A 15,678-nucleotide genomic window follows, 5' to 3' on the forward strand; every position below is an offset into this window, starting at 1 on the left:
AGATTTAGCACTAGTATGGTGTTTTGTATAAAGATGTGATTTTTTTTGTCATTACCTTATACAAACTTATTCTGATTCTGTGAACTAAATCGGAAAATTTTGATCCATGTGAATGACTAAAAATATGATTATAGGTTCAAACTTCAAGTTCAAACTTTAGAAAGAGAAAATAAATATTTGCCAAAAATTGGTACGGCAACATATTGATAGCGAATTTTCTTGTAATTATCACCACAAACATTTAACCTTTTTTTGGCAACCTTTTATTTAACTTCTAGTTACGGAAAATAATGTATGAATAAATACTAGAATGTAATATTGATAAAAATACAAACACTTTTAGTTCTAGCAGCTAACATTTAATTTTGTTTCTAACCATTTATATATGTTTTTACTTTTTAGTTGAAATGTTGAACCGACTTGTTGTTGCTTAATTTAGTTGAAATAGTTATTTAATTTAATTTGGGGCATTTATATTAGGCATCGAAAGTAATTTTTGAAATGGATTTAGGCTTCAAATTAAGAACATCTCTAATCAAACAATATTTTTCTTCTATATTTTATTCTAAAATATAATAACTCTATTACAGAGTTTAGTTTGATTTATTCGTAATTGTATTAGACAAAAAAGCCACAGGGAGATAGTGTATAAAAGGTCCGCACAATTTTAAGAGATAATTCTATAATTCCATTTTTGAATTCAGAAGCCAGAAAGAAAAATTATTAATACCCCCATTATGGTGGAGAAAATGTTCGCTCATGCTGGAGGGAGCATCCCCACTTAGTGATCGGACTACTAATTCATGCAAATTCGAAGAAGTTATCACAGACGAACTACATGCATGAAAACCTGCACGTGTGGTTTTGACTGGACTAGCTTCTTCAGCAAAGTTGGAGGAGCGGAATTGGCTTCTCCTGGTTAATGACTGGTTTGATATCAATTTTGACTGTTTGTATAAATACCCTCGTACAATGTTCATTTAATTAGCTGCAGTAGAAAAAGTAGTAGTTGGAGTAGAACTTTGACTTGAAAAACTGGAGCACATCTAAGAGATGGGGAGAGTTGTGAACAAAGTTAGCAAGGTTTTTAATCCCTTTTTCCCGGTCAAGACAGATGGGAAAGGAGTCCTATCAAGTAAAGGCCATAACCAGTAGTTCGTCCACGAAAAATGCAAAGGAATCTTGGAAGAACATGTTTTATCGTAGCTAGCTCTGTTCAACACTTGGCGGGAGCGAACAACGGCTTTCCGAATGATAATGCTTTGTTTCGTTGGAAAACCCAACGGAGACGAAGTTGGCTTCTCCCGTTGGTCAAGCAGGCTTCGTCCCAATGGCTTTTTTCCCAATCACATCCCCAAAAAGACACGAGCCATTCTCAGATGCCTCCCCGGGCATCATTTCCTTTTTTGTTGAGTTGGTTCATATGCGCGCCGGGGATATTGTGACAACCCGCCCCGTGGGAACTACCTGTCCTGTGGGCCCCAGGCTCACAGCGCTGCAGCGCACCGACCCCAACCCCTCTATTATGAGTTTTCACTAACTCCATAATTAGTTTGTTGGTGGGCCTCGAACCCATGACCTCATCCTTTAACAGCATTCCCACAGGACAAGCTGTCACCAATTGACTTTTTTTGTGACAACCCACCCCGTGGGAACTACCTGTCCCGTGGGCCCCAGGCTCACAGCGCTGCAGCGCACCAACCCCAATCCCTCCATTATGAGCTCTCTCTAACTCTATAATTACGTTGTTGGTGAGCCTCGAATCCAGGACCTCACCCTTTAACAGTATTCCCGCAAGACAAGCTGTCACCAATTGACCTGCATATCAATTGGTGACAGCTTGTCCTCTGGAAATGCTGTTAAAGGGTGAGGTTCTGGGTTCGAGGCTCACCAACAATCTAATTATGGAGTTAGAGAGAACTCATAATGGAGGGGTTGGGGTCGGTGCGCTGCAGCGCTGTGAGTCTGGGGCCCACGGGGCAGGTAGTTCCCACAGGGCGGGTTGTCACAAAAGTGACAGCTTGTCCTGTGGGAATGTTGTTAAAGGGTGAGGTCTTGGGTTCGAGTAACGCCAAGTACATCAATAACCTACCGGTGGATGTGGAGGCAGTTCCTCCCACAGTGAAGGGTTAGGGTCGGTGCGCTGCAGCGCTATGAAATCTGGGGTCCACGGGACAGGTTGTCACAAAAAAAGTCGACTTTTTTTTGTGACAACCCGCCCCGTGGGAACTACCTGTCCTGTGGGTTCCAGGCTCACAGCGCTGCAACGCACCGACTCCAACCCCTCTATTATGAGTTCTCACTAACTCCATAATTAGGTTCTTGGTAGACCTCGAACCCATGACCTCACCCTTTAACAGCATTCTCACAGGACAAGCTGCACCAATTGACCTGTAGATCAATTGGTGACAACTTGTCTTGTGGAAAATTGTTAAAGGGTGAGGTCTTGGGTTCGAGTAAGGCCAAGCGCATCAATAACCTACCGGTAGATGTGGAGACAGTTCCTCCCACGGTGAGGGGTTAGGATCGGTGCGCTGCAGCGCTGTGAAATCTAGGGTTCACGGGACAGGTTGTTACAGATATCCCGACCCTACTGATCGTGTTGGGTGAATTGTGACCGTGTGCGATCGTGTTGGGTGATATTGCCAACCGATCTTTAATCAGTAGTGTTAATGTATTAGCCAAGAATGCTAGACATAATGCACAACAATATGTAATCTCTTGGCTTTCTTAATAAAATTAAAATGTTGATAAAGAACAAAAAAAAAAGAGAATATAGGGATGTTAACTTTTTATTCTATTTTTAGAATGAAATGATTACATCCCTCTATATTCATTCGATATGAGTTTGTTTGACCTTGACATGTGGAAATGCAGAACTGACACGTCCAAGTGAATAATAAATACCGCATTCAACTAAACTTTTTCACTAATCAAACATGGACGTTCAATATTTGGCTCGAATTCTTGTCTGTTTTCATTGGATCCAATTTTTTAGATTTTAGAGATTTAAATCCATCTAAACACTTATATATATATATATATATATATATATCTTAAAATTTTGGCCAGGATTGGGATCAAATATTTTTGGACAATTAAACCAATTTTAGTTCAGATTTTTGGATTCATATAGAATGTCTATTCATGTTAAGCAAGATATAGCAGATAAATAATAAATGAAACACCAGTCGAATACTAAAAACACACCAGCTAAACAAAAATGAAACTAGAAAGATTAAAGGCTAAAGGTGAGTCAAGATGTTCACAATGTCAATTAAGTGACCCTCTCTTAACCCTTGAACATAGAATTGATAAATATTGGTTCTCCCAAAACTCGTCTCCAAGTCATTGTGGGAAATCTACCTAATAATATTTATTTGTGCACCTAAGATGAGAAGTAGACAACTAATGTTTAAGATACTTTTCATATATTAGAATATATTCTCTACAAAAACTTTGTATTCGGAGAGACTCTCATTAACAAATTAGAACTCTTTCTTAATGAATTTTTCTTTTTCTTTTTCCATTTTTTTTTTTGTTTTTGATTGATGATTACAAGAGTTACAAACACCCCTATTTTTACTAGTGAAAAGCAACTATAAGCTAGTTGTAGAATACTTTCTCATCCTTTTTTTTTTTTTTTTTTTTGTTCAAAAATACTTTCTCATCCTTATTCACAAGATTATCTAGATATTTTTTTCTTCTTGGACTTTTAGATTAAGACTTGATTATGCATATATTTGTTGTTGGGCTAATGAGGGATTCTTCAACAAATCTCCCTTTTCCCGACTTAGCCCAAAACTCTCACCATTCTGGTGCCTCGACAACAATCTTCAAACTTCTTGGTGGGTACTACTTTGTCATAATGTTAGACCAGTTTTCGTCATTGTATAGATTAATTGTTGAGACATAAGAGCTTATCTTCAAGAACTCTTCAGATTCAACGATTTCAGATATCTATGTGCTTTGAGCGAGAGTGCAAGTTTGAGTCATTTGCTAAGTGAAAGGCTCTAATTATCACATAGCATAATATACTTGTCTTGCTTTACTCCTAACTCGAGCAAGAAGTTCTTCCATAACATTTTTCATGCTTTGGTAGCTGTGATGTACTCTACTTCAGTTGTGGATAAGACTAACACAATTTTGTAACTTTGATTGACAGGAAAGAGTTCTCCCTGCAACGTTAGTCACAAATACTAAAGTTGATTTCTTTGAATCTTTATCAACAGCGCAATCTGCTTTGTGTAATCATTTTAAGTTAAAAAATTTTAACTCAAGTTTTCCATTGCCAAAATATATACACCTTTTCATTATGCCTCGTAGACAGCGGAGGATCGATTTAACTGCTTTTGGATGCTTCTTTTTTTGGGTCTGGAGTGTGCTTTGTACATTGAAGAATGATGGGCAGACTTTGGGGATCTGTAGAATGTGTGATTTGTTAAAAACATATGTTCATAGCTAAATTTTGTGTTCTTTCTCTTCTTCCCGTTCACTAATGAGAGTTTCGTAGGTACACTACTATGTTGTTCAAGCACATTTTTTTGGACATATAAACATGATATAAGTAGGGGGGTTTGCAGTTTACTAATCTATTACAGTTTTCAAGTATATAATGTAATATTTTTCGACTTTGTCCTGGTATGATGATCGACTTAGGGTGGGTATGTTGATAGATGTTGTTGGTGACTCAAATACACATGCTCTTGGTATCAATTGTTAGATAAGAGTTGCTGAAGCTGCCTTGGATTTTGCCACACTATGAAAACCCCCTTTTGTGCATATTAAAGGACCCTTTACCAATTAGTGACAATTTTGACAAAAGTACGAGGAAGACAAATTAAAATGGTCATGCATGTGCAAATTAACACGTAAATATTGCAATAATTGGTCATTATGTTACTTATTTAGATTAAACAGTATTTTGAATATAAACATCCTTTACAAGACTTAATTACCACATAAATCTCTTGCAAAGCTTATACCCAGACAAGAGGCTCGAGAGTGCCAAAACCAAAAAAGCAGAGAAGGCCATGGAAGCTGAAACAATGGAGTTATTTCTAAGTGTTTTGACCGAATCGCTGTTTGCATGTTGGATCCACGCAATTGCCAAGGAAGAAGATGATACTAGTAGATAACATATAACCTGATTAAGTTTCACAAAAAAAAATTATCCCAATTTTTAAAGTGTTTACTATTGAGTCTCTATATACATACAATTCTTTTATATGTAGCATTATATATGGATCTAACTAGCCAATAATACTGAAAAGAGTACCTGATCAAGAATGAAACTGATGTAATCCGAGAGAGGCTCAGATATTAGAATTCCTCTGTGAGTAATATCACATACTCCTTTGAATGTTTGTAGAGATGTATACACGAGTCCTGTCACTGCTACGCCAAAGCAATACCTATATATATATATATATATTGTTTCTTTTATTACAACTTTTTACTACTTTATAAATTAGGTACAAAACAAAATCACGCAGAGAAGTGTAAAATATGTAATAATATTTTAAAACCAAAAAGATTATATAATTTTTTTATTAAAAGTATACCAAAAATCATGTTTTTAATAAAAAAATACAGTGATAAACTAGACAAGTATAGCTTATAAAATGCCATCGTCATCTTTTGCAAATAGGCTAAGGTATGGTTATTTTTATTTACTGCAATTAGTCTATCTTTAAACCATTTTCATGTCATACATCCAAATTATCCGACTCGTCAAAGTTTATTACATGTTATGTACCAAAAACATTTATAACATATTATCGGATAATATTTAGCTTCATATACTTATAGATACTAACAATCAATTTGCATTCACTTCATATATATTTAAACTATTCAACGCATATACTAAAAATAATAAATAAAATTGCCAGTTAATTAGTAGTACTGAATGTGAAATAACAGTTAATAAATATAATATAATTTTTTTTAATAGATAAAAGTCTGGAAACTTACATGGAAGTAAAATACAAAACATCATACTATATAAAATATTAGTAATAAATATTGAAAAGAATATGAGGTTCTTACAATAGTTCAGGATATGAAGCGAAACTCGAGGAGCTCTGAGACCGATGTCTCTGTGAAGGCCGATGAACATTCACTGCCAATGAAAGAGCAGCGACAAAACATAGAACTAAAGTTATAAACCGGAGAACCAAACCGGAAACATGAGCCGACGCTCGCCGTGAGCTGAACCTCGATGCTGATGGCGTTACGGAGTATGCCAATGAAGACGGCGTCGGAACTGACGGGGCCTGATGAGAGATTGGCGACGCCGTTACTGAACCCTCCGACGATGGTCCGTAGGTGATCGACACCACTACGTGATCTTTATGTTCTTTCATCAACTTTGAGTGTCACAATAATAATTGAAGAGAAATTGATTAATTTGTATGTTTTCTCTTCCTTTGAAATATATATTAAATATTGATGGGATTAGTTGATTTTAAGTTAAAGATTTACATGAAGTTTCAGCGAAAGTTTGTTAGAACGCTCATTATTTTTCTTCTTCCATGATAAAATCTTATAATACGAATGGTTGTAATTAACTTGTTTGACCAATATTTCTTATTATTTATATTTTCTCGTTGATGACTTTGTTTCTCTTGCAGAATAAAGTCTACCGAGAATTTAAACTATGGTTTACATTCAGTCAGACATCTGATACTTGTAAGAACGAAAAAGACTTTATAAAGACAGTAGAAGAATATAGAAATGGGGTTGTTTCGGAGAAGTTGTTTATGGGTCTTGTTCAACGTCAGGTAGTAGCTTTCGCCGTTTCTAGAGTATTATTATCTCATTTGCTTTAAGTAGTGCTGTGCTACATGAGCATATGAATCAATTTGTAATTTGGATAGACATGTTTATTTGTGGTCTAAAGTAGATACTAGATAATAGGACGTTGGGAACATTTCAGAATATCCAATCGGATAATGGCCGATAAGGATTAGAATTGTAGGAACCTTATTTTACGGCTATAGGATAACTGATATTTGTAAAAAATGATAAGAATATAAATTAAAATTACAATACTGAAATATAAGAATAAAGAAGAACTGCAGAGTCTAGATGATTAATCTTTTTTTTTAAATTTTTAAATGTTCTGTAGTGTGACGGTCTTAGATTTTCAGGATACAACTGTAACATTGTTTCTGTTTACCATCACCGGAAAACATAATCTATCGAACCTAATTTTGTGTTGTATTTTCAGACTCAAAAAAAAAAAAATACTAACATAACTATTCAACGTAAGAGGATATGATTTTTCTTTTGGTATTGTTATGTATGAAATGAGATGATTATGGCTTTCTTATATAGCCCATAATCCATACGTTTTCTAACGTGGCCTGGGATTATAAACCGAACCGACATCTAAGTATTTTGGTTTGAATTAAGTTAAAGATACAAAACCGATCGGCAAATTTAAATGCATTTGGTTCTCGGTTATTTCGGTTCGGTTTAATAAAATGACCGGTTAACCGAACTTAAAAAAAACACATTTGTTCACCTGTGTAAACCTAATTTTCATTACCCCTTCTATTCTCACGCAGTCTTCTTCTTCGCCCTATCTCTTCCCATCTCCTTATCCACCTCATCTCGTGCTTTGTATTCTTCTGTTGCTTCATCTTCTTCTCTAGTTCTATCAACACATCAAATTTCTAATTCAATCTCCTACTCCGCTTTTTTTTTTGTGCTTCGTCTTCTTCTTTTTGTTTGTTTGCAAAGTTAACAACCTAACTCGTATGGATTTGAGGTACTTAACAAAATTTTGGTGTGGATTTTGATTTCGGGATGTTGGTATTGATTTTGGTTGTGGAAGTTCGGCAACAAGATTTACGAACCGAAATAACCGGTTCCGAACCGAACCGTAGTTTTGTTCGGTTTAATCCGGTAGCTACTTCTGATTCCGAAATAACTGTAGAACCGTAATACCCGAACCGCAGTAACCGATGAAACCGAACTCGCAGCCCTAACAACCATAAACATGGAGACTGATTACTATCATAATAATTATTTTGATTGTGAATTTGTGCATAAATGTTTTAGGTTACAAAATCAAATGACTTTCCACTAGATACCATTAAATCACATCACCATCATAATTGTAGGAGATTTTTTTTTATTTTGTTATTTTAACTTGTCAACAATTAAAAAAAATAACTTAAATCAAAAGATTAACCATTTGATCAACTGGTCAATTTACCAAATCCGAAGTTCAAAGCCTTAGGTTCGATACGGATATCTTCTCTTCACAATATCTTATACAATAAAACAGGATATGCTCTCTCCTCATTAAGCCACGTCCTCAAAGAGGGTGGGGCATTTGCCGACACGTGTTATCGTTTTACACTCTCTACAATTTTCCTTCTGTTTGTTCCGGAAATGATTGTTTGTGGGCTGGGCGGGTTTTTATTTAAATTAATAGGTAAGGCCCAAAATTTAGCCCGTTTACAGAGCCGAACGGAATTATGGTTGCTCGTCGTCTTCCTCTTTCACGTGTGGCCGCAACGATGTGATTCACCAACTGAAAGCGTCGATTCCAAACTCTGTAACGTCTCCCCGCTCCTTAAATCATCTCTTTACTCTGAGTTTTTCTTAATTAATCCATTATGCCCACATGAGTCAATCAATATACCTTTTCGTTTTCCCAGTAACTGGTTGAAGTTTCACTTATAAATGTCTCTTCTTTCTTCGATGTTGAGTTCAATTCAAACTATTTCCAAAAGCAAATATTTTCATAGCAAGGATATGACCACTTCTTACATGCTCCTTGCTGATGTGAGAGTCGGGCGATGCTCCAACACGGCAACACCGCCGAGGTCCGTTTGTTGAGGTTTTGGAAGGCGAGAAACATCAACAAAGGCCGGGAACTGATGAGCCTCGATATGTCGCTCTTAAACGTAAGATCCATTGTCTCATACTAACTCTCTAAGCAATTACAATTACATTTTACCCTTTTGGGGAATTTGACCGATTAGATCTGCACTTTCGTATGAGCTTACGAGCGAATAATGCAATGTTCATACGGTCGGGCTATATTGGAAAAGATCTAAACTTTCCATGATTTTGGTTTTTTTTTTTTTTGTCACATTGAATTGGTGGTCACGGTTCCAATGATGCTTTTTGGTTCCTCCTGTCTTTCTAAAGCTTAACCCGTTTGATGGCATTTTATAATGGAATTGGATTTAACATCTAATATCCTAACGTCTTTTGGCTCAGGAAACAGGCAGTTTTGAGAGATGGCATCGAAGTTGCTACAGATGAAGTCAAAGGCCTGTGAAGCATCAAAGTTTGTGTCCAAACACGGCACTACTTACTACAAATAGTTTCTGGAGAAGAACAGGCAGTATATCCAGGAGGCAGCTACTGTTGAGAAATGACAAGAGTTGTCTAAGCAGCTTCCCTACACTCGTCTTGCGAGGTCCTTTTTCTTAACTCTCTTATCTGATTCTGGATTCGGTTTGATGTGTTTGTTAAATTATAATTGCGTCGCGTGCGTAAGCATTGTTTTTAACAGCTTTCTTCTTGCAGTAAAGATTAAAGCTTTTCTGTTTCTGTATGTTGTTTGTAGCAAAGGGTAAATATGGTCTGTCCTATGGCAGACTCCTTATATATGTAGAAATGTGTTTTTGATGTGGCGTTTAGGAACCTGTGAGGTGGGCAAATAAACCTCCAAAGATCACAGAGAGTAGAGTTAGCATCAGTTCAGACATCAGCTCAGACATGTGCTCAAGTTTTCTGTTTCCTCAAATCATAAATTCTTCACCATTTTGAGGATATTTGACCGGAACCAGCGTCCACCAATTCTAAACTTTGCTAATTAAAGATGTAAGTTTAACCAATAGTTGAAGCTATTCCGTGTTTATTGTTTATTGTTTCTGTTTCTTACCCTTTTCTTTGTTTTGTTCTTTTGTAGGAGGTGATAACAATGCACAAGATGACATGCCTGGAGCAGGAGAAGTGACTACTAAGCCTTACAAAACTGTGAAAAAAGTTCCCCCTGCATCAATCGCTGGATTCGCTGCTTGTGGAGATACAAATGAAATGCAACTTGTGAAGAAGCAAAGTTGCAGGGGGATAGAGGAAAAAGCCACGTACTTCTAAGCTTTCTAGCTAGCGAGTGGCCAAGTCTACATGATTTTATCTTCTTGGAATAAGTTTAGAGTTTCATTGTTTCCTTGAATCTTTTCGTTGCTGGTTTTTTTTAACATTGTGATTTGGTGGCTTGCTCACTATGTTTCCTGTTGGGTCAATTCATTTGAAAGTAAACTCAGAGTTTGATAGTTGTCTGCATGTACTTTTAATTTGTTATATATGAACTCGACCTCACTTGCAACCCAAGTTGACAACAGGTGGATACAGTTAACCATCTAGAGGCCAACAATATTTTTAATCTCCACAAAAAGACACGCCGCACATTCACACAAGTCAAATACTTAGGTAGAACACATAGCACTTATATTCGATCGAAGAAACCAAATAAACTTTATAATTAATTTAGATTAATTGATTAACTAAGTTCCCGTTTTAGACCTATAATGAAATAATTGCTATTATATAGTACGGAGATGTAGGACTTAAATAAGAAACTGGTATTCATTCATTATATGACTAAACCAAAAAACAAGCTCGAAAAAGTTAAAAATTACTATCCCTTGAATCCGAATACAACAACATAAAGCAAAGTCAAGTACATGGCCGGCTGCAACATTTGATAGACCTTGGGGCAAAAAAAATTAAAAGGCCCTCGAACATATAAAAACATGAAACTTACAAAATTATTACTACAATTAAATACTAAACAGGAATGTTTACCACAAGCAAACACATATAATATTTTGCAACTTCTGTGTATTAATGTAACCAACAGTTTTATTTTTTTTATTATTTATATAGCAGGTTCATGATTTTCATTTTCTTCGATTACAAATTTTCATAGAACTTTTATGTGATTTTTATAAACAATTCTGCTTATTTTTCTTCTTGATGTTTTGATAAGTAATCCCCAGTCATAATCTAAGCTAAATATCAAATAAAAATAAAAATGGCACCTTACAATATGAACTCCCAAAGAAATGCTGAATCTGAAATTGTAATGAACCAAATAAAGAAATAGTTAAACTATTCAACATACACTATTAGAAATCATATATAATACTTGTATTAAATCATCACTGAAACAAATTAAGAACAATTGATGTGGATAAACACATAATGAGACAAAAGTAAATTGTAAATGTTTAGATGTACAATAATACCATAGTGTATTTTGGATACATATTAGGAATTGAAATCATGTTTGGACTGTTTAGTATAAGTTCATTTTGGGATTTTAAATATTTCGGGTTCTATCAGATATCCATTTAAGTTTGAGTTCAGTTCGGATAAAACCCATAACCCAAAATATCATAAAAGAATATCCATTAGTATTTATGTCGGGTTCATATTAGTTCGGATTCATTTTTATCGGATCGGATTCGGTTCAGATTTTCGAGTTCAGTTTATTTTTCCAGCCCTACATTTTTTTTCTTTTTGAACATCAACTTTACTTTATGTTTAAAGTTCAAGTATATTAACTTTATTGCGATTATCAACTATTTATTCTATTTTTATTGAATCGCTCAGTGAAAACTACTCATGATATTTCTCTTTGACCTAACCAACTTCAAAACAAAATAATATAATAGGATCGGCAACAACTATCAAATGGATCAGAAAAATTATCATTCTCTTTCAACATATTTGCATCTTCAAATATTTTAAAATATTTTATTTACTAAAATCATAAAATTAATTTAAAATTCATTAAAAATAAAACATATTACGCGCCGGAATACCACTAGTACTAAGTATATTAAAGCTTTGAGCTTTGTTGTGATTTCTCCATTTTAAATATAAAGGATTTTCTCCTTGTATTTTCAATGTGAGACATTTTTACAAATGTCATTTTAAAATTTATAATCAACCCACTATGAACTTCCATTTCTCATTCACACTAACTATATTTTTAGCATATGAATACATTTTTCATAATGCTCAAAAATAGTTCCAACAAGAATAGATATGAGTGATTTGAGTATCTAAGCTACTCCCTCCTTGCATTTAAAAACACGGAGGCTGATCTTGGTTGACTTCAAGAAACAGAGCCCATACGAGACAGTATACCAAGTGGAAGAAACACTCGGCGACATCTTCGACTCTGCGATCGAAGACATTAAGAAGTTGGCTGACGCTGTTGTTGTCAGTAGACTATCGGTCTACTCGGTCAGCGCTAGCTTCTTCCTCACCGGACAGGCTAAACTTGTGCAGCTTCTCCACTAGATTAGTCTGTCCGGTGATGAAGAAGCTAGCGCTGACCGAGTAGACCGATAGTCTGCTGACAACAACAGCCAACTTCTTAATGTCTTCGATCGCAGAGTCGAAGATGTAGTCGAGTGTTTCTTTCACTTGGTATACTGTCTCGTATGGGCTCTGTTTCTTGAAGTCAACCAAGAACGCCTGAAGCAAACGTCTTGAAGTCAACCAAGAACGCCTGAAGCAAACGTCTTGAATTCAACCAAGAACACCTCAACGTCATCTTTCTCAAGGAACCTGAACACAAACTTTGGCCCGGTTTTACCAAACCGGCTACCGATGTCCCGGAAGAACTTCAATTCAGGGGAAGAGAGGTAGTCGATGGTCACAGTTTTGGAAACTGATAGCAGAAATCCGCTCATGCTTAGATTGTGTTGCGCATAGAACGCGTCGTGCTGAGTTAGAAAAAAAAAAGTAGCCTGTGTTAGAGTGATCTGAGATATATATTTCATTACAACAAGAAGCATACTGTAATAAAAATTACCTGAACATTTAGCCAAAACCCCGCAGGTTTGAACTGCGTAGCTATGTTCTCAACTGTTGAAATAACGTTTCTGTTGTCATCGAATGCGGGTGAACGTGATAATATCCCTCGGATCACTGCCACAGTTTGAAAAATAGATTTGTAAGAATAAATACAAAGAAGATTCTGTTCCTTCAATGCACCAAACTTACAGAACACGCTTTTGAGATCCTTGGAGGTGAAGTCAATGGTGAACCAGTCCTGAGTAGGGACTCCGTTAAGAAGGTAAGAGTTTTTCCGTTTAGGGTAAGCATCTTGGACGTTAGAATCTTTGTACATGGTCACATCAGGGAAGCAAATCCCAACTCCATCCTTTGTAAGTTGCACATCACACCACAAAACAGCATCGGGAACACTTGTAGCCGACACAAAACTGTAAGCAGTTACGCTTGAATCTGGAAACAACCCAGAAAACCCACCACGTGCAATGACAAGAGGAGCCTCTCCTACCCAAACCAAAAAAAATCAACAAGGGAGACAAGTAAAGCCACTTTCACTTCGTTTGGTTCTGTTTTGAGAAAGTGAAGGAGATGAAGAGATAAAGGGGTTTACGTACCAGTGAGTGTCTGCCATGGAGATTTAGATCTTTGAGCAAGGAGTTGAGTAGATAGAAACTGGCTCAAGATGAGAACAGAGAGTAGTAGAAACTTGGAAGCTCGAAGTCTAAACATCGATGGATTATCTTGCATGCATGTGATCATCGGTGAAGCTGAGTTATCCCTGCCGGAGACTTCACCAACTTTGTTCTTCCCGGTGTGAGAAGAGTGAGACGAGAGAGAGAGAGAGCAGAGAGCTTTTATGGGGTTTGTGGGATCTTCTTGTGAGTTTTATGATCGTTGATTAATTGAAGGGCAATTGACGATAGAAAGATTATTTAGGTGATCGGTCACTTTCCTTATATCCTGAAAGTAACCCTATAACATAAATTGTCCAAATATGACTTTCCTATGCTACAAAACCCCTATCCTACGTAGCTCTCATATATATCACATCTAGCTCTCCCTCTCCATCTCTCCCTCTCCATCTCTCTGTATCCTGATTTTTTTTTTTAAATTCACTTTCATTTTTATCAGACCGCACATACTATTCATAAAAAACTTTTAAAACTGCTCACTTCTTAGAATAAAAATGTATGAACATGTGCATTCACTATTAAAACAATAATTAATAAAAATTTGTTAAGTTATTTTCTATTTTTGAAAAATTAATAAAAATAATATTAATTGTCAAAAAAGAAAAAAAATAATGTTGTTAAATACCGTTTGCTAAACCGTAAACCCTAAATTATATACCTTAAACCCTAGGGTTCACCCCTTAAAATTTAGAGTTTAGAGTTTGGGATTTAAAGTTCACAGAGTTTAGGGTTTGCACCTTAAGGTTTACAATTTTGCTAACAATGTTTAGGGGTTTGCTAATTGTGTTATCAGTGTCATGTTTTTTTTTTCCTTTCTTGGGCAATTAATTTTAATTTGTTTTTACTTTTTCATAAACAAAATAAGACTTGACAAATTTTTATTGACATTGTTTTAGTGGTGTATGGACTTGTTTACTTTAAAGATGTACTTGTGCGTTCATTATTAAAATGATAATCAATAAAAATTTGTAAATCATAGATATTTTATAATTTCACAAATGTGTACTATGATATTTATTAGGGATATATATCCTACATCGAGAATTCTAAGGGACATTAAGTAATATATAAAGGATTAGGACTAATCTACTAATTAACAATTGGTTTTAAGTTGGAAGCCCATAATAAGCTTGAATCTAACTTGGTATCAGAGCCCAGATCCTAAATACCCTAAACTCATAATTAAAATCTAATCTATTAAAAGAGGAGTACAAAATTAGATTATCCCTTAGTTTTCCACTATATTTACAATGTCATGCCACTGAAGTTATTAATTAACCTATCTTTTAGGATTTTTGTCTTTTCTCTTCAATTAATGTATTTCCAAAATCAATTTATAACTAAAAATTCATGGCAATAATAATTAATAAACCTAACTTTTAATATTATTTGTCTTTTTCCTTTTTTATTATACATATGTATGTTTGAAAATAATTAATTCCATATATGCATTTCGTGATTACATACATTATACGGTAATTATTTTACTAATTCCACATATACATAATAAATAGTATACAACAATTTTATTATACATAATCATAAAATTTTGATCCATAAAAACAGTTTATACAACAATTTTATTATATATATAATCATAAAATTTTGATCCATAAAAATAAAAATACATTTGTGTGACTTTACATGTCATATTCTAAATAAATGGATGATACAATTAAGGGTTTACATGATAAAATAAAACTACTCAATATAAACTATAAAATTATTGTGTTTAGAAATGTCATATTAAAAAAAATTAAACGGGTCAATTTTAAAATATATATTATCACTTATACAAATAAATATTTATTTATAAAAAAAACTAACACCTACGCGGATGCGCGGGTCAAGCTCTAGTTAAAAATTAAAATTAATCCTTCCGACCGGGTATACAGGTCGTGATTAATCCTTCCAACCGGGTATAAAGGTTGTGTTAAACTCGCTCGACCGAGTATAAATGTCCTAAAGTTCCGAGATTTCTGGCCGATAAAAGCTATCATCTCGAGGATGGGTATTAGAGATTTATATCCCACATAGGGAATTCTAAGGGACATTAAGTAATATATAAAGAGTTAGGGGCAGTACATTAATTACCAATTGATTTTAAATTGGAAGCCCATAATAAACATGAATCTAACAATAT

At 35.0% G+C, this 15,678-nt stretch overlaps 2 protein-coding genes and 1 long non-coding RNA gene across 3 annotated transcripts; 1 reads left to right on the forward strand and 2 right to left on the reverse strand.

The window, feature by feature from the left end:
* Positions 1-3,695: 3,695 nt before the first annotated feature.
* Positions 3,696-7,035, reverse strand: LOC106422350 (CASP-like protein 4A4). Its single transcript, XM_013863147.3, has 3 exons — positions 6,052-7,035; positions 5,279-5,414; positions 3,696-5,146 (listed from the first exon to the last, which is right to left on the reverse strand). The coding sequence occupies exons 1-3, from the start codon at positions 6,366-6,368 to the stop codon at positions 4,955-4,957; spliced, it is 645 nt and encodes a 214-aa protein (XP_013718601.1). The 5' UTR covers positions 6,369-7,035; the 3' UTR covers positions 3,696-4,954.
* A 341-nt stretch (positions 7,036-7,376) lies between these two features.
* Positions 7,377-10,362, forward strand: LOC125578339. The gene is made up of 3 exons (XR_007316424.1): positions 7,377-8,924; positions 9,244-9,852; positions 9,941-10,362. It is a non-coding gene; the product is annotated as an uncharacterized LOC125578339 (long non-coding RNA).
* A 1,625-nt stretch (positions 10,363-11,987) lies between these two features.
* LOC111200054 (glycerophosphodiester phosphodiesterase GDPDL4-like) lies at positions 11,988-13,727 on the reverse strand. Its single transcript, XM_022690732.2, has 4 exons — positions 13,458-13,727; positions 13,054-13,347; positions 12,863-12,978; positions 11,988-12,773 (listed from the first exon to the last, which is right to left on the reverse strand). Exons 1-4 carry the CDS (start codon positions 13,600-13,602, stop codon positions 12,543-12,545), a joined length of 786 nt encoding a protein of 261 aa, XP_022546453.2. The 5' UTR covers positions 13,603-13,727; the 3' UTR covers positions 11,988-12,542.
* Positions 13,728-15,678: the final 1,951 nt, after the last annotated feature.

This window comes from Brassica napus, chromosome A9 (genome assembly GCF_020379485.1).
Source record: "Brassica napus cultivar Da-Ae chromosome A9, Da-Ae, whole genome shotgun sequence".
In the NCBI taxonomy this organism is placed as follows: domain Eukaryota; kingdom Viridiplantae; phylum Streptophyta; class Magnoliopsida; order Brassicales; family Brassicaceae; genus Brassica; species Brassica napus.